The 19,761-nt window shown below is 45.2% G+C and overlaps 1 protein-coding gene across 1 annotated transcript in view; it reads left to right on the forward strand.

Annotated features, from left to right (window-relative positions):
* The first annotated feature begins 143 nt into the window (after positions 1 to 143).
* Positions 144 to 19,761, forward strand: part of GMPS (guanine monophosphate synthase) — a 43,175-nt gene continuing 23,557 nt past the window's right edge. The window contains exons 1-4 of the mRNA XM_075861531.1: positions 144 to 330; positions 15,234 to 15,415; positions 17,380 to 17,494; positions 19,487 to 19,584. Coding sequence (XP_075717646.1) covers positions 304 to 330; positions 15,234 to 15,415; positions 17,380 to 17,494; positions 19,487 to 19,584 — 422 coding nt within the window. The 5' untranslated portion in view covers positions 144 to 303. The remainder of the gene's footprint in view (positions 331 to 15,233; positions 15,416 to 17,379; positions 17,495 to 19,486; positions 19,585 to 19,761) is intronic.

The following is a 19,761-nucleotide window of genomic DNA, read 5'->3' on the forward strand; positions in this document are numbered from 1 at the left end:
GCTGAGAGTATAAACGTATAGCGCTGACCTGATATCTAACTTCGTTTTAGTTATACATGCTGTGATATCGCCTTAACTGCGAGACCGAATTGCAAAGTGGGTTCTATCCCAAACCTAACATGGCGTCTTGAACGTCAGTTTAGGCCCTTTGGTCAATGTCCTATAGCTCCACCTGGTGGATGATGAGCAGGAGGCGGGGAGACTGCGGATCACACACACATTCTCTGCCACCATTCTATCCGGCGCCAAAGCCGAGCTCTCAGAGAGACATCCCCCGACCTGCCGCTCACCCCGCGGCTACTCATGGCTCTATGTAACGGAGACTCCAAGGTCAGTGACCAACCGGGGCGGGGGAGAGACAAGGATGGGCCGCTGAGGGCAGCACTGAGCTGGGGGTCAGAACCCCCCGGCCGAGGCCTTGTCTTGCATCTGTTGACAGTGTAGGTATATAGAGCGGTGTGCTGGAGATGTCACCCGCAGCCCATCACAGCCGGGGAGCGCAGGCTCTGTGTATTACTACCTGACGTTGTTATTTTTATTAGATCCACGTGCCCCCGCAGCACGTATATGTGTGCCCGGACAGGGTGACGGCACTATCTGGGAGCCCGCTGTTACCACACGTGGAGACCACATTGTCGTGTGTGCTGTGTACCCCGTTATGTGGCTCTGTGCGCTGACCATGTGGCTGCCTTATGCTGCACACTTATTACACATGTTTTACAGCTATGGTTACCGGGGTGGTTTTTTGTTTTGCAGGGGGGGGGGGGGGGGGTAAAATATTCCGCTGCACTTCACAATACAGAGGAAACCTGTACCGACAATATTAGATATTATAAAGTGACAAAACATACAAGAGGATTGGGGACCCTGCCCGCAAGAGCTTACACTCTATGGGGAAATAGGGGTAACACAAGAGGTAAAAAATGCTAAGAGAACCTTTCACCTGCCCAGTAATAGGAAGGGCAGCACAAACCTTGTGTCACTTGAAATAATTTTCCTCCGTTATTTACATATCGGTGCCGTTATATTTGAGAGAACACAGCGCAAGCTGCCCTGACACTGTCCGTAGCTGATTGGACAGTGTCAGAGCGATGATATCACGCCCCCTTGTCATTTAGTTAGATAGAAACGCCCCATTGACAGTTTAGGGGCTTATTTACATGTCGGGCGCCAAATATAACGGCACCGATATGTAAATAACGGAGGAAGATAAGAAAATTATTTCAAGGGAAACAGTGTTTGTGCAGCCCTGCCTATTACATGCTGCACTCAGCTGCACATCTATGGGCAGGTGAAAGGTTCTCTCGAAGTACAATGGTCCAGCCATCTTTTATACACTTAAAGCGGCATGAGCCGGTCACCAGCCAGTCTCTGTGTATCACAGACATGAAGTGTATCATGGTCTCGGCCTTTTGGCGAAGCTCTAGTGTAGAACCTGCTCAAGCTGAGGTTAGTAATCATCCCTGCCGGTGGAGAATAGGCCATCATAGAGGGATGACAGAACGCCGAGGTGAGGGCAAGGAACCACAACGGTCATCACTCTGGTGTACGCATTTGGTTTAAAGGTACCATTTATAGGTGACCAGGCGACAGCTGGATCGAGGTCGGGTAGTTTGGAAGCTTGAGTTGCTATGTGCCCCATGGCTGGTGACCCTGGGGTGCCCTAACTCACTGGGGGTGGGATCCCGCTGAGTGAAGGCACGTTTGCACACACTCCCTTCCTTTCACACTATTTGAGCACACACCTTTATTCTTCTGGCTGGGAGATGAGGATTTTTTTATACCTGGCGGATGTCCAGGTTTGTCACAGGATTTTTGGATGTGGCGCCCTTTTGGGGCCCTTCCAAGGTCTAGGGGGAAAATGTGTGGCCTTCTGGTTACTTTTTCCGCTGCAGCCCAGCCTCCCTTCTTCGGAGGCGAGGTGCAGCCAGATGCAGGCTCCAAGGTGGACACTGGGGTGGCAGCTTAGGTAGAAGCCTTGGAGTGTGTTTGGGTCTCCCTAAGCTTCGGCAAGGGGGGATCATCGATCCTCTAGGCCTATGGTTTGGAGGGTCGGGGAATGCTTATACGGGGGCCTCTCTTTTAAGAGAAGGGCTGTGATGGACCACATTCTTGGGCACTTTTTGTGTGGCACTCCTGCACTTTTTTTTTGCGTGCGAGTAGGGTGGTAGATAGAGATGAGGGAGGAAATGCAAGGCCCAGTTCACACACAGTTTTTGGTGCTAGTGTTGACACAAACCGTGTTGGAATCTGTGCCAAAAAATGGCCCAAATCTCCCCCATTGATTTCAATGGGAGGCAGAGGCATTTTTTTTCCTGGGCAGCTTTTGACCACTTACGGGGGAAAAAAAGTGGCTTGCCCTTTCTTGGATCCGGTATCCACCTCTGAACCTCCAATGAAAGCAATGAGTCAGAATAAAAAAAAAATTTGCTGCTCGTTTGAAGTGTTTTTTTGCATTTGATTTATTAATAAAACCTCTGGCATTTCAAAATCTGCCTTAGAAATTCTGGAGGAATTTTGAGGCAGATTTTTTTTTTTTCTGCCTGACAAGAGCCTCCATGTGAGCTACCCTAAGAAGGTGCAGCACCGTGCAGGAAACCGTGCCAAAAAAACGGCCGAAATTGCCTCCTATTGATTTCAATGGGAGGCGTTTTATTTCCCGCAAGCAAAGGAAACGCTTGCCGGAAAAAAGAGTCATGCTCTTTCTTTCCGTGTTTGTCTCTGACCTCCCATTGACATCAATGGGAGGCAGAGAGGTTTTTTTAAATACCGCAAAAATCGCGGCAAGAAACTGCATGCAGGTCAAAATCCTGAAGGAATTTTGAGGCAGATTTTTTTTTTATGCCTGCACAAAAACTCAGTGTGAACTAGGCTTTATAACTTTACATTTTATTCTAAAGGGAATGGACAACAAGTGGAGTGACTGGCACAGGGTAGAGACGTTGGTCAGTAATGAGTTACAGGAGTCAAGACTGTTTTGACTGTAAAGATCAGTCTCGAACATAACCCCAAGACAGCGGGCATGCTGCCCAGGAGTTATGGTAGTGCCGCGCACGGAGATGGAGACATCAGGTTTAGGTCGGTTAGTAGAAACAGGAGGAACTCCGTTTCAGATAGAGAGAGGACATGGTGCAAGACACGGCAGAAAGACAATCGGTGAGATTTTGTATTTGAGCGGGGATGATGTCACGGGTAGAGTTATACAATTGGGTCTCATCAGCGTACAGATGGTACCGGAAGCCAAATCTGCTGATGGATTGTCCAATAGGGGCTGTGTAAAGAGGACCTAGGACTGATCCCTGAGGAACCCCAACAGCAAGGGGAAGAAGTAGAGCCAGTAAACGATACACAGTTGCACGGGCATCCGATAATTTTTCACCATGTGTCTGTACGGGTGGAGATGAGTTGCAGGTTTTGTGCATTGTGTATAGAGATGTCTGATGCTGGAACATAAGGGTCCATTCACATGTTGTGGTGCGGTTAGAACCGCTTCAAAAAAACACGCGGTAGCAGTAAAAAAGACAAAACACAATCGCATCAAAAAATGCACCAAATCGCAGTAAAAACGCATGCTGTTTTTTTAATGCAGTTCTATCTGCAATGTGTGAATAGACCCTTATACCTTTCTTCTAAGGTTCTGACGTTCTCCTTTGTTGGCGTGTTTCGTGTCCCATCATGCTGTGGAGTTCTAGTCCAGTGCTGACCTAAAGCCCAGGTCTCTAATAATAATAGAAAATAATGTGCCATCTCACAGCCGCTCTCCATTAATATTCATAGCTTTTCCTGAGTGTACTTCTAGATGTCTTACATCATCTCTTTTAGGCTGGACGACACAGACTTATTATCACTCGCTAAAAAGATCACTATGAAATTGCCGTCCACAGAAATGTATTGAGTAGCTTGAAAATCCCTTCAGGTCAAGCGAGTCGCTGGCAACTTCATTTTTTTTATACGCTGAGATTTCTGAGCCGTCTTAAACAGATGTAGATACATTTTTGTTCTGTGGGGTAAGGGTGGGATTCCACAGGCGCGTTTTACTGAAGCTTTGTAGTGATTTTCGGGGCTCAATTGCTGTGCAAAAACGCATTGTTTAAGAGTTTTATTGCGAATTGGCATGGTTTCGCATTGTTTTTTCGGCCATGCGGCTACTACAGATGAAGCACATGGTTTCAATGTGCTACATTTCTAATAACCGCATGGCCCAAAAACATGTTGATTCACGGGAAAACGCACGAGGTTATGACAATGCGTTTTTCACATCAATTATGACACACAAATGTCAAGATTCGGCAGCACTTTTTAAGATGCTGCCGCGGAGCCCCCGGTAGATGCTGCCGCGGAGCCCCCGGGGACAGCCCCCATATCTGGACAGCGATGTCAGGGAATTCCACAGAGTCCCGGAGCAGAGCCGATACCAGCTCTCTGCGCGGGACTCGGCTCTGGGGAAAACACTGAAAACACTGTCCATATATGGACAGCGATGTATGGGAATTTCACCGAGTCCCGGAGCAGAGCTGATACTAGCGGCTGTGTCCAGCCGGCCTCAGATGACACCTCCAGGCCCGCATGCGGCCCGCGGGCCACGTGCTTGAGACCCCTGCTCTTCAGAAAGGTCTTACTGCAAAAAGTCGAGGTGTAGCCCTAAAACCAAACATAGAAAATTTACAAAAACCTATCCTCTCCGCTCTATCCTTTGCTTCTATTTAGTCTCATACTGCAATTCTGCTCAACAAAATATATTCAAGTTGAAAATCTGTACTAATATAAATTGTGTAATTTAAGAACAAATCATCAACCACTTGAGGGCTGGATTCCAAATCACCCCAAAAATCGAAGTAAAAAAATTAAATCACAGGCGGATCCAATTTGCGTGAATTTCACCACGGCAATTCCTAGGGTGACTCGGTAGTGTGTATGACCCCCCACGTGCCTGTATGTACTCCCGACAATCTCTGGGCTTGCTTCTGAATCATGGAATCGGTGAGCTTCTGGACAGTCTGTGGGGCTGTTTGACGTCGAAAGCACTGATTCATTATATCCCAGAGGTTCCTAATTAGTTTCAGGTCTGGGGAATGTGAGGGCCAGTCAATGGCATCAATGCCTTCATTATTCATGGACTGCCTACACACTCGGGCTACATGAGGTCGGGCATCGTCCTGCACCAGGAGGAACCCAAGGCCCACTACACCAGTGTAATGTCTGACTGGCTCGGAGGGGTTCATCCTGGTACCTAACATCTTTCACATTCCCCAGACCTGAATCTAATTAAGAACCTCTCGGTACTATTGGCTATTACATGGAGGTTTGTGCGACTCTCCGTGGATATGCGTCCCCAGACCATTACTGACCCACCGCCAAACCGATCATGCTAGATGATGTTGCGGACACATTTTTTTTTACCACAGCTACAGTGAAAGAATGGTAAAATGCAGCTGTTTATCCCCGATTTCCCATAAACGCAGAGTTTTGCTGTGATTTTGCGGAAGTTGTGTCAATTAACAGCAAAATTACAGATATGTCTAAATATACCCGAACAATGTGACCAAGTTTATCTCCTATTTTATTATTTATTTCTAGGTTTAGTGTTTCTTTAAAGAGTCTCTGTCACCACATTATAAGTGGCCTATCTTGTACATAATGTGATCGGCGCTGTAATGTAGATTACAGCAGTGTTTAGAAAAACGACCATTTTTGACGGCGTTATGACCTATATTAGCTTTATGCTAATGAGTTTCTCAATGAACAACTGGGCGTGTTTTACTATATGGCCAAGTGGGCGTTGTACAGAGGAGTGTTTGACACTGACCAATCAGCGTCATACACTTCTCGCCATTCATTTACACAGCAGATAGCAATATAGCTATATCGCTACACACGTACGTACCTGAAGTGTCCTGACAGTGAATATACATTACCTCCAGCCAGGCGGTGATGTGTATCCAGAATCCTGACACTTCGCTAACACAATCCCTACACTACACTACAGCACAGCAAGCGTAATCTCGCAAGAATACGCTGTAAACTGTCATTTCAAACGAGATTACGCTTGCCGTGCTGTAGTGTCGGGATTGTGTTAGCGAAGTGGTCAGGATTCTGAATAAACATCACGTCCTGGCTGGAGGTAATGTATATTCATTGTCAGGACACTGCAGTAATGTTAGTGTGTGTATGAGGCTGCACATAACGATATATCTATATCGCTATGTGCTGTATAAATGAATGGGGAGAAGTGTATGACGCTGATTGGTCGGCGTCATACACTCCTCTGTACAACGCCCACTTGGCCATATAGTAAAACACGGTCAGTTGTCCATTGAGAAACTCAATCGCATAAAGCTAATATAGGTCATAACTCTGTCATAAATGATCGTTTTTCTAAATAAAAAACACTGCTGTAATCTACATTACAGCGCCGATCACATCATGTACAAGATAGGGAATTTATAATCTGGTGAGAGAGCCTCTTTAAGTTGTCTATACACTTCATATAGCAGTCGGCCAAACAATCTTTTGGCCGACAGCTTTTCCTCACAACTCCCCTATACACATTCATGCTCGGCTTGCCCTAGTGTGTGTGTTCTCAAGGGGCAGAGGGAAATAAGCTGCTGGCCGACACCAGCATATCTCCCTCAGGAACAAAGGATCAGGCATGTTGAAATCCATCATGTCCAATCCCTCTTTCCCCCGACCTTCTTTTAGGGGAAAGTCAGGACACCACCTTCTACATTAGATAGTCATCCGGTCCCACCAAAATCATTGGATTTAGACTATTTTTATCGAATGTTTTTTTTTATCACTATTCGGGTATGTTCACACGCTTAGCAAAATACTTCTGAAAATACGGAGCTGTTTTCAATGGAGCCAATAAAAAACGGCTCCAAAAACGTCCCAAGAAGTGACATGCACTTTCTTTTTCGCGAGCGTCTTTTTACGAGCCGTATTTTGACAGCGAAGCGTAAAATAACACCTCGTGGGAACGGAACACCGTAAAACCCATTGAAAGCAATGGGCAGATGTTTGTAGTGGTAATGGAACCGGTTTTTCAGGCGTAATTAGAGGCGTAAAAACGTCTGAAAACACTGCGTGTGAACATACCCTTTAAGCTAAGACTACACAGTGAGATTAGATGCGACACAAGTAGCATGGCCAAAGATTGCTGTCTTGCCCTGCCTACATCGCATGTAATAATAGTCACATGTGTGACATTGTGTGGCCTGCTTGTGACATCAGATGTGGCAGAAGTCATTTTCGCAAGCTAACCTCATGGTAGTGACATGCAGGCTGACATCCAATATATGCTGTAATCTGCAAGTTTGGGTAGCTTTTTACAAAATTCAGTAGAAAAACTGTGGTTGAGGCCTCATGCACACGGCCATGCCCGCAATTGCGGGCACGGCCGGCCGACAATGGCCGCAGCCCTCATTTTCGGCCTGTTCTCTCATACAAAGTATGAGAGCACGGCCAGTAAAACGCAAAAGATGGGACATGTTCTATCTTCTGCGGTACAGTTCTATGGCATAGACCACAATCTGTAGCGATACGTAAAGGTGTCCGCGGTCAATACAACTGAATGGGTCTGCAATTGCGGACCAATTTATGGTCCGCAATTACGGAGATTTCTTACGGTTGTGTGCATGGGGCCTTAGGCATTTATTGCATTTGGATATAAATAATTCATATCGTGTGCACATGCATGTGACGTTATTTAAAAAACTTGGTGTGACTGTACCCTCAAAGTTTAGATAACTTCCTTCCCCCTTTATCAGTTTTAGGAGTCCGTGTTTGAGACCACGTTCCTCTCCGTTATTGCGCAGTACCCATTACATAAGCTGAATGGGGGATGGAAAATGAAGCGTGTGGTACTGCAACTTGAGTATCTGTTCTCTTAGTGAGTAGTTCACCTATAGCTACAGTGGTCTCCTATAGGGGAAATGTTGTCTGAACACAATTTATCATGCAGTCCTTTGTGAGTTTCCAATTGAAATCTAAAAATAAATCCTGTCCTTATTATATATTATTATTATTATTTGGTCTTTTTCCTGCATATGTGCTGTATATGGCATATTTAACCCTTTATTTAGAGTACAGGTTTATTCTTTGTATATATATTTGGGTCTAGAAGGCTTTGGACAGTGACTCGATGTTCATTCTTCAGTCTCTGCACCACCATAAAGGATTTGAGAAAAAAATAATGAAGATGTGATAGACATAGACTTTTAGTTTTAATTCAAGGGGTTTAACAAAAATATTGCATTAACGGTTTAGGAATTAGTCATTTTGTACGCAGTCCCCTTTCACAGGCTCAAAAGTAATTGGACAATTGAGTAATAAGCAGTTTCCTTTCTTATTTAATGACAAATGAAGGAGATGCTATTTCAAGACTTGGAATTTTATTTGGTAGCTGCTTATGGGAACTCTTATCTTAATTATGTGGTCCAAAGAGACTTTAGGAGCAGTTACATCAACAATTTGGTACATCCTTTAAAAAGGACTGCACTGGTGAGATCAGAAACACCAAATAGTCCGGAAGACAACTAAAGGCTAGATAGAAGTAGCGGAATGAATTCTGAAGTATATGGAGCAAGACGTTCTGCTCGTATTCCGTCACATGCTGAAAAACTGATAGCATGACACTTTATGTGAAAGCAACCCAAGAGCTTCTTAAAGAGGCTCTGTCACCAAATTTTGCCACCCCTATCTGCTATTGCAGCAGATAGGCGCTGCAATGTAGATTACAGTAACGTTTTTATTTTTAAAAAACGAGCATTTTTGGCCAAGTTATGACCATTTTTGTAGTTATGCAAATGAGGCTTGCAAAAGTCCAAGTGGGTTTGTTTAAAAGTAAAAGTCCAAGTGGGCGTGTATTATGTGCGTACATCGGGGCGTTTTTAATACTTTTACTAGCTGGGCGCTCTGATGAGAAGTATCATCCAGCTTCTGGCAGTGCAGACACAGCCGTGTTCTCGAGAGATCACGCTGTGACGTCACTCACAGGTCCTGCATCGTGTCGGCACCAGAGGCTACAGATTCTGCAGCAGCATCGGCGTTAGCAGGTAAGTCGATGTAGCTACTTACCTGCAAACGCTGATGCTGCTGCAGAATCAACTGTAGCCTCTGGTGCCGGTGTCCTCGCTCGTCTGACACGATGCAGGACCTGTGAGTGACGTCACAGCGTGATCTCTCGAGAACACGGCTGTGTCTGCACTGCCAGAAGCTGGATGATACTTCTCATCAGAGCGCCCAGCTAGTAAAAGTATTAAACACGCCCCGATGTACGCACATAATACACGCCCACTTGGACTTTTACTTTTAAACACACCCACTTGGACTTTTGCAAGCCTCATTTGCATAACTACAAAAATGGTCATAACTTGGCCAAAAATGCTCGTTTTTAAAAAATAAAAACGTTACTGTAATCTACATTGCAGCGCCTATCTGCTGCAATAGCAGATAGGGGCTGCAAAATCTGGTGACAGAGCCTCTTTAAGTTGTTTTCTGGGAAAATAAAAAATGTCAGTATAAATGAAATGAAGCAACTTTGCTAAGGCCCCATGCACACGACCGCAAAAACGGAGCCATTCACTTTCATTGAACACTGACACCTTTCCGTAGCACTACGGAAGGGTGTCAGTGCCGTGGAAATGTTCCGGGAATTATGGAACATGTCCGTTCTTTCGCATTTTGCGGGCCGTGCTCCCATACTTTGTATGGGAGCACGGCCCGAAAATGCGGCTGTCAGTCAGCGGCCGGCCGTGCCCGCAATCGCGGGCCGTGATTGCGGGCACAGTCGTGTGCATGGGGCCTAACTATGTGTTTCCACACTGTACATGTCTCTATAAGCTATAGGTCCAGAAAGATCTGCGAGTGTTTGTCCGCTTGCGTCCTAGTAATCCGGCCTTCCTGCATCGCCCAGAGCTTGAGATCTTCAGACTGGCTGCCGAGGTGAACCCAGTGTACGTCACATCTTCTAGTGTAAATCTGCACGTGGTTGAGGGCAGTGGATTTTGGAGGCTTCAACACAATTCTGCAGCCTCTGTCTGTGCCTCTACTAGGCTCACCTGTGCAGCCATTCTGTGAAGGAGTTCAGCTCTGAGCGAGGCAGGACGGCTGGATTACTGTGACACAAGGAGACTGTCTCCCGCAGCTCTTTCAACTTCTGCGGGTCAATTGATTAGAGAAACGTGTTTAGTGTGGAAACGCATAGGTAAGAAAGCTTGCTGGAAGGAACTAGAATCTGCGGCCAGTCAGCCTGAACTAGAGGGGTCTTTGAGCAGTGCTTCCTCACACAACTTGTCCCATTGCGTGCGCTCATTCCGGATAGATATATATGAAGAAATATTCTTCAATGTCACCTGACCTCAACCCGACTAAGCATGCTTTTTACATACGTGTCAATGCTGTGGAGCCCTGGCCTTAAAGAGGCTCTGTCACCACATTATAAGTGGCCTATAGTGTACATGATATGATCGGCGCTGTAATGTAGATTACAGCAGTGTTTTTTATTTAGAAAAACGATCATTTTTGACGGAGTTATGACCTATATTAGCTTTATTCTAATGAGTTTCTTAATGGACAACTGGGCGTGTCTTACTTTTTGGCCAAGTGGGCGTTGTACAGAGGAGTGTATGACGCTGACCAATCAGCGTCATACTCTTCTCCCCATTCATTTACTCTGCAGATAGCGATATCGCTATGTGCAGCCACATAAACACACTATAACGTTACTGCAGTGTCCTGACAATGAATATACATTACCTCCAGCCAGGACGTGATGTGTATTCAGAATCCTGACCACTTCTGTAGCGATATCTCGCTGTGAATGACCACTAACAGCGTAATCTCGCGAGACTACGCCTGCTATGCTGTAAATCACGGAGACGCTACAGAAGTCTGGCTGGAGGTAATGTATATTCATTCTCAGGACACTGCAGTAATGTTAGTGTTTGTGTATGTGGCTGCACATAGCGTTATAGCTATATCGCTTTCTGCAGTGTAAATGAATGGAGAGAAGTGTATGACACTGGTCAGCGTCATGCACTCCTCTATACAACGCCCACTTGGCCATATAGTAAAACACGCCCAGTTGTCCATTAAGAAACTCATTAGCATAAAGCTAATATAGGTCATTTTCAAAATAAAAAACACTGCTGTAATCTACATTACTGCGCCGATCACATCATGTACAATAAAGGGCACTTATGGTGACAGAGCCTCTTTAAAGGGGTTTTCTGAGTCATTCCAAAAAGTGTCGGGGTTGGAGGGATGCTTTTAAAGGGTAACTAAACTTTCATAAAACTTCTGCCTATAGACCTTTCTATTGAGCCCGTACACCAACTGCTTGGCCATCCGAGAAAAGTCGATCAGAAACCAAGCGGCTCAGCGCTCACCTGAGCGCTTATACCGTTTCTTTTTAACGATATTGGGGGGCTCGATGCTCAGACCCCCACTGATCAAAACTTGGGACATGTCACTATGACGTGTCAGAAGTTTTCTGAAAGTTTAGTTGCCCTTTAAACAAACATTATTCAACTCACAGATCCCTGGCATTCCAGCCACCATTTATTCACATGGGTGCAGCAATGATGTGATGTATACCCACGTGCCCACTGCGGCCATTCACTGGTCTCAGTGGGTATATGGCACAGAATCACTGAGGCCAGTGAGTGGCATTAAAGGGGTTATCCCAGCTTAATTGCCTTCAGAATGTAGAGTCCCTGGTGATCAGCTGAGAACCCCTTATTTACACACAAGTTACATAAACTCTCCAAGATTATATGTAGATTTATTGTGAGAACCAATTTAGGGGAAGCTAGCAATGTTTGTACGCCAGTTTTTTATTTTGTTGCATCTATCTCCAACTCTTTTTTTTTTTTTTTTTAAATACATTTCTTAACACCTCTCCCCCATTCAGTTCCTCTTTTAGAATTTTTTTTGAAGAGAATAAGTTACCTTGTTACCCATAGTGACTAATCATATGCAATTTTCATGTTTCCTTCGTATCTTGTATTTGTTCACACTGCGTTATTACTGTATTCGATTGAACCTATACACTGGGAATATCATCCGTCACCCATAGACTATAACGGTATCCCTTTAACATATAAGTCATGACCTATCCGTTAAACGTATACTGTTCTAGCCTATGGGTGACGGATGCCACTGCTGGGCATCTGTCACAGGCTCGGTTGAACATGTACTTCGGGAAGCTCCAGTGGCATAACTTTCCATATATGAGCAGTGATCACTGGAGCTTCCTGATGCAACAGAGTTAGTCTGGAAGGTCTCCCTGCCTGCACAGTACCTCTGGTAAGCTTCCAGTAACACCCACAGTCACATATACCCACCTGTATGGCAGCCTGAAGGCAAGAAATTCAGAGCAGCTGGGGTCTTATGCTTTCTCTCACAACCCGATTCCCCAGCTGCTTTTGGTCTCCACCAGCGGTAGCCCCAGTGGCGTAGCTTCCCCTGCCCCCTGTGTTCCCCCTCAAAGCGCTATGATCTGCAAGCAGACTATCCACCCTTCAAGATCTTGAAGGGGGAATAGTAGGCCCACCATATGCAAGTAGGAACAGAGCCGACTATCCCATCTTCAAGACCTTTAAAGCAGCTGGAGTCCTGGGCTTCTTATCTCCGCTTGGGGAAGCTACATCACTGGTGCTTCTCTTCGGTAGCCACAGTGATGTAACTGTCCGTATATGGACAGTTATGTCACTGGGGCTGCCCCACGGAAGCTCCAGTGACGTAGCTTTCCCGGGCTGAGATAAGCAGCCGGGGACTCTGGGTGTTTTAAAGGTCTTGTCATCGTGGGTGATAGTCATGCCGCCATTTGGGGGTGGTTATGTGTGGTGTTCTCTGCAGAGGGAAGCTCTAGTCATAACTGTCCATATATGAACAGTTACCTTACTGAAGCTCCCTGACGTATATATGTTTAACAAAAGTCAGTGATGGATGCCATGCAGTGGCATCCGTCACCCGTAAACTATTATGCAATCCGTTAACTCTGTTTTTCTTACTGGATTTCTTTCGATATAATAGCATAGTCGACTTGTCTATCCAGCAAAAAAGATAGTTTTGGCCTCTTGGTATAATAAGAGCCTATGGATACGTTTGATGTATGCGACAGGAACTTTCCCGACGCATACGTCAAACGTATGGCGGGAAACGCAGTGTGAACTGGGCATTCGAAAACGAAACTGTTGTATGACTACTATGGTTTTATATATACATAAGGCCCTTTGTGTACTATTTTGATTGATGAGCTCTGATCCTGGATGACGGTGCATTGTTTCTTCACATGGACCCTGTTGTGTAGATCCTATGTTCTTTATTGATTCTATGTAAAAAAAACACTGCTGCCTGAGATCAAAGGTCAGACATGAAATTGTGACATACATTTCTCATGCATAGTAACCAATCAAATTACTTCATTCATTTTCAACCCTGGCCTGTTAAAACCGAAGTTGTATTCCAATTGGTTGCCACAGGTGACAGACACTATAGTTAGGATCGTTTTTTTACTCCCAATATTTCACAAACTGAATATTCTTCACTGCTCTATTGACCGGTATAAGCTTATTAAACGATCACATGACTCAGATATGACTCACACGTAAGCTGGCCATACACTTTAAGCTCCCGCTTGCACATTCAGATCAGCGGAGTATGCATGGTTTAAGGCCTCATTCACATGGCAGGGTTTCCCGGCCGGGTGCCGGCCGTTCATTAATCGGCCGGCACCCGGCTGCATTAGGAATAATAATGGGGCTATTCACACGACCGATTTTTTGACGGCCGGAAAAATCGGCCGTCAAAAAATAGGACATGCTCTATCTTCGCCCGGGTACCCGGCTGCCTGGCTCCCATAGAAGTCTATGGGGCCGGGTAATACACGGCCATCACCGGGATGTGTCCCGACTGATGGCCGGGTTTTCCGGAGCTTGCGCTCTATATCCTCCTCACAGCGCAGAGTGCATGTGAGGAGGAGTAGTTGATGCCATTCTGACGAATGGCATCGCTGTACACTGTGTGGCAGGGCCGGGGTGTACAGCAGGTGGAGGGAGCGCTGCGCTGGCTCCCTTCCCCTGCTTGAAAAGCACCCTGGCCCGGCGACACCTTCGATGGCGCCGCTAGCAGCTGCTGCTGCGGCTGCTACTACTGTAGCGACGCCACTATAGCAGAGCGGGGAGGTATCTCCCCGCTCTGCTATGTGCTAGCCGCACTTTAGCTCCTTGAAGGAGCGGAATCCCCGTGTTTTCGCTCCTGGACAGAGCGCTTGATGTCTCTGTCCATATCTGGGCAGTGACATCAGGGGAAACTCCTGAAGCGGAATCCCCGAACACATGGGGATTCCCCTTCAGGAGTTGCCGCTGATGTCACTGTCTTGATCTGACGGCCCGGCACGGATGCAGAACTTAATGCAAACCGGCCGGGCAAAATGGCCGATTTTACCGGCCGACACTCGGGCTTGGGAACGACCCGGTCGTGTGAATCCCGCCTAAGTGTTCGCCTGAGAACGCTGGGGCAGCAGACATTGGTCGACAGTCCGGCTGCCATCATACACATTAGATTGGCGGCAGGTTGCATTATCGAATGTATCGCCATCTTTAGTTGTCTTAAAGAATGACTTTTGACTTATGTGAAAGACCTTGCTGAATATGGAAGTCTTGTGATTTCCAGCCATGTAACCTAATAGAGCAGGATGTGTATAGATAATAACGTTAGTAAATGCGTGCAGTCTTCATGCTCTCACATGGTCCAGGCATGGCTCCTCATCCTCCTTCCTATTCAGCTTTCTGGCCTTCTTTTAATGAAGTTACTTAACACTACAACTTGTCCTACACAGTCCAGTGATACTTTTTTTTTTTTTTCCACCAATTTGTTGATGCGCTCATATGTCTAGTGGTCACGTGCCTGCAGATAGTATTCATTACTGGCTCCGCATTATTCTCACAGAACATCGTAATCAAATTGTCTACACCCCTTTTTGGACTAAACATGTTGCCCAACCCCATACCAGCCTTGATACTAAAATACGAGCTGGCTGTTCCTATAGCTCTCTGCTAAATATTCCCAGACCGTTATGGCCAAGGTAAAATGAATCAATTGTGCATGAGTTCTTGTCATTTTTGTATTGATTATTCTTATTTTGCTGTAATCCGGTTTATATGGATAAATTGTACGTGACCTTTATTGGGGATTAACCTAATGTCTGTGTATTTTATTTATTTATTTAGCTTGCCAAGTCTGGAGCTGAGGTAAAGGATGGACAACATCACTACGAGGGGGCCGTGGTGATTCTCGATGCTGGCGCACAGTATGGGAAAGTCATAGACCGCCGGGTGCGAGAGTTCTTCGTGCAGTCTGAAATCTATCCACTGGAAACACCGGCATTTGCTATACGAGAACAAGGATTCCGGTAGGGGGCCTCTGGGATTCTCTCTGAACTTTCTATGACATTGCTTTTCTCCTCTCTATAATTCGGGGGGATTTCTCACAACCTTGAAATGTTTCTGTGTAAGTGTATTACAGGATGGCTGTGTTTTGTAGACCTAATCTCTTTCACACAGACTTTTTATTATGGTTCTAAGCGTCTGGGAAGATTAAAGTGAAGCCAAGTTCAGATCCACCTGAAATAATAATTCTTCGATAACGGTTCCCTAGTATCGTGGTGTTATTGCACATATTTACCTTACTTTGTTGTAATAATACACAGCAAGGATACCGAAAATGTTTTTCTTCCTGGCCTAAGCTCTGGAAGTTTAATATGATCAGATCGCTTGTGGTGAAACGTTTCTGATCACATAATTGGGAACATTACAAGAGGCAGCATCAGGAGTATCCATAGCGGAGTGTCATTTTTCTTTTTCGGCTTGGGTAATATTGTGGTAGGATGGCACGTGCCTCATTAAAGTGAAAACCTAGAGATCCACGATCCAGCATTTGGCCCTTGCTTACATGCTGTAGTCTTCTTGCTGACATCCATGATCAGAAAGTGCTAGTGGATTATGTCAACTCGTGTCCCTAGGACATTGTGATTTACAGGGCCATATTCCTCCCAAGAGCATTTGCCGTAGTGTCCTGCTAGATTTGCCTTCTGTTACAAAGTACAACCCCCTCCTCACTGTGGGAACCATTTTTCTCCAATATACCATTGGCAAAACTGTTAAATATTTGACAAACCTTCATGCTGAGATTGAGATGTTAATATAAACTATTGGTGTGTTTACCCACGAACATTTCCCTATTAAATGAGCAATGCTGAGACATGTCTATAGGTTATAGTCCCTGTTTGACTAAATAATGTGGCTGAGTTTAATATCCAATATGTTGAGGATGAGCATACATTGTTTTTTTAAATATTATCTATGGATAAGTTTGTTGAGTAGTAGGATCTGCTCTGATCAGTTTATACCATTGATTAAAGAGGCTCTGTCACCACATTATAAGTGGCCTATCTTGTACATGATGTGATCGGCGCTGTAATGTAGATTACAGCAGTGTTTTTTTTATTTAGAAAAACGATCATTTTTGACGGAGTTATGACCTGTATTAGCTTTATGCTAATGAGTTTCTCAATGGACAACTGGGCGTGTTTTACTTTTTGGCCAAGTGGGCGTTGTACAGAGGAATGTATGACAGTGACCAATCAGCATCATACACTGCTCTCCATTCATTTACACAGCACATAGCGATATCGCTATGTGCAGACACAAACCCTAACATTACTGCAGTGTCCTGACAATGAATATACATTATCTCCAGCCAGGACGTGATGTCTATTCAGAATCCTGACACTTCGCTAACACAATCCCGACACTACAGCACAGCAAGCGTAATCTCGTTTGAAATGACCGTTTACAGTGTAATCTCGCGAGATTACGCTTGCTGTGCTGTAGTGTCGGGATTGTATTAGCGAAGTGTCAGGATTCTGAATAGACATCACGTCCTGGCTGAAGGTAATGTATATTCATTGTCAGGACACTGCAGTAATGTTACAGTGTGTGTATGAGGCTGCAGATAGCGATATAGCTATATCGCTCTGTGCTGTGTAAATGAATGGGGAGAAGTGTATGACGCTGATTGGTCACTGATTGGTCAGCGTCATACACTTCTCTCCACAACACCCACTGGGTCATAAAGTAAAACACGCCCAGTTGTCCATTAAGAAACTCATTAGCATAAAGCTAATATAGGTCATTTCCAAAATAAAAAACACTGCTGTGATCTACATTACAGCGCCGATCAAATCATGTACAATATAGGCCACTTATAATGTGGTGACAGTCTCTTTAAATATATACAAATATTCATTCAGCTCTTTTATTTATAAATTTAAATTTGGATTTAGCAAATACAATTATTTTTTTTATTTTTTTTCAGGGCAATCATTATATCGGGAGGACCAAACTCTGTGTATGCTGAAGATGCTCCGTGGTTTGACTCTGCTATTTTTACCATTGGCAAGCCAGTACTTGGGATCTGTTATGGCATGCAGGTATGAAGTTGAAGCTTTCCTTTAAAGGCGTTGTCTAGGTTGGGGGCTGTTTTTTAGAATGATGCAGGATAGGTCATCAGAATATGATCGGTGGGGGTACGACACCCAGACCCCGCACCGATCAGCTGTTCTGACGGCCTCCCGGCGCTGGAAGCTTTGCTTGGTGCCGGAAGCAGAAGGCTCCGACCACAGTATGGCGGCCATGCTGAGTTACTGCAGCTCTGCTTCTATTCACTTGAGTAGGAGCAGAGCTTCAGCACGGCTGCTATACGTTTCCCAGAGCCATCGGCTTCTGCCACCGACCCCTGCATAGCTTACGCCGGCCGGAGGCAGTCAGAACAGCTGATCGGGGCGGGGTCCGGGTGTTGGACCCCCCACAAATCATATACTGATGGCATATTCTGTGGATAAGACATCATTATAAAAAAACGGCCACCAATCAGACTAAGGCAAAAGTTACCTTGTGACATTTGTAAGGGAATCTATTAAGACTGGCGTTTCATATGCTAGTCTTAATAGAAAGAAATGTAGAGTAACATGCGAGACATTATTAAAGGGGTTATCCGGGGTGTGAATTTTTTTTCTTAGGGGCTACAAATTAAATAAACCAAAGAAGCGACACTAACCTATCCTTGCCCCCAGCGATCCAGCGCTGTCACTCTGGCAGCAGTCCCGTTTGTTGTTTATTTGCACATAGCATGTGACCACTGCAGCCAATCGAAGGGCTCATCGGCCATAATTTGTATTTCTGGCATTATGCCAGGAATAAGATTCTTCACTAGGGAGCCCCGCTGAGCCCTTTTAACGGGTGTGGCGGTTACATGCTATGTGTATATAAACAACCAACGGGGCTGCTGCCAGTCTCCACACTGAATCGCTGGGGGCAAGGATAGGTAACTTTTGGTTTATTTATTTCATTTGCAGCCCCTAATAAAAAAAGGTTCACTTTCCAGAAAACCTCTTTAAGACAATTGTGGTGCAACGTTCGTTCCCGTGCACCATCCATTTTCCCTTCCCATCGGCCCCCCCAGGTCTCTCAGCAGGCTTCACAGCTCAAACTAGGTTCAGATGCTGAGCAGCATCGCTGCCTTAAGTGTGACGGAGCACTCAACGCTAAGTGCTGCGTCGCATACAACGTCCTGAGACTGTCTGGCAGTACGTTGTATGAACCGCAACATGCTGCGGGAGCGGTGGGGTGATCATTTTTTTTAATTATTATTTAGGAGCTGGCATAGATTTCCACTAATTTACTATAGATTTGTCAGTCCGCTGTGGCCCTGCCTGTTTTCCACCAAAGTTGCGAGGACAGCGGATGGCCAAAAATCGAAACTGCAGTTCAGTGCAACTTGTCTTCACCGGAAAACAGGCGTGGAAAGGTTGATGAATTCCCCTGCTTTCCATGTTAGATTGTAGAATTTTGCCCCCTAATGTAGCGCTGCCCCCATTGTACTGATAGTTTACCCTCAATGCATTACATATGGACTGTAAAATGAAGCCGTGCCGTGTCATTTGTCTGTATCACCGATTTTATCCCTGCCCAAATTAACTTCTTCCAGAGTTAATTTCTTAATATTTTACTGAAAATGTTCGCACCATCAGATGATTTTATTCAGAAATGGCTGTCACCAAGACAGAGCACTTTATATTAAGGCCCTTCCAAATGTCCTTATGACACTAACCTTCGGGGTTCAGTAGTGCCAACTAAATCAGAGGGCTGAAATAAATGATCACTGTTTGCACATCTCAGTGATCATCTGACAGGATCTACATCTCCTTTGTTAGGAAGTTGCAGCAGAGCAGTCCGGTGATCCCTCTTAAAGGGCCATACTACTCTGAATACAGGAAATACCTCCTTTCCACCAACCCTCATGATGTTCTATATGGGGGCTATTCAGTGGGAGATGCTCTAAGACGGATCCTCCTGTAAGTAGAATAAGGTTTTGTTTAAATGATATCCACCTATGCCTTATAGTGTTTTCCTGTTCTCTGCAGATGATGAATAAAGTATTTGGAGGAACTGTACATAAAAAGAATGTAAGAGAGGATGGCGTTTTCAGCGTCAGTATTGACAACACATGTTCTCTGTTCAGGTAAGAGATGTCATACAGATGCATTATCTCTGAATTTGGTAGTGGTCTCAAGGCCCTTCTACACGGGCCAATGATCGGGCAAACGAGCGTTCATATGAAAAACGTGTAAACAAGGCAACGATCAGCAGATGAAAGAGCAAACGCTTGTTCATCGGCTGATTGTATTGTTTTTGCAGC

This window comes from Rhinoderma darwinii, chromosome 4 (genome assembly GCF_050947455.1).
Source record: "Rhinoderma darwinii isolate aRhiDar2 chromosome 4, aRhiDar2.hap1, whole genome shotgun sequence".
Taxonomy (NCBI): domain Eukaryota; kingdom Metazoa; phylum Chordata; class Amphibia; order Anura; family Rhinodermatidae; genus Rhinoderma; species Rhinoderma darwinii.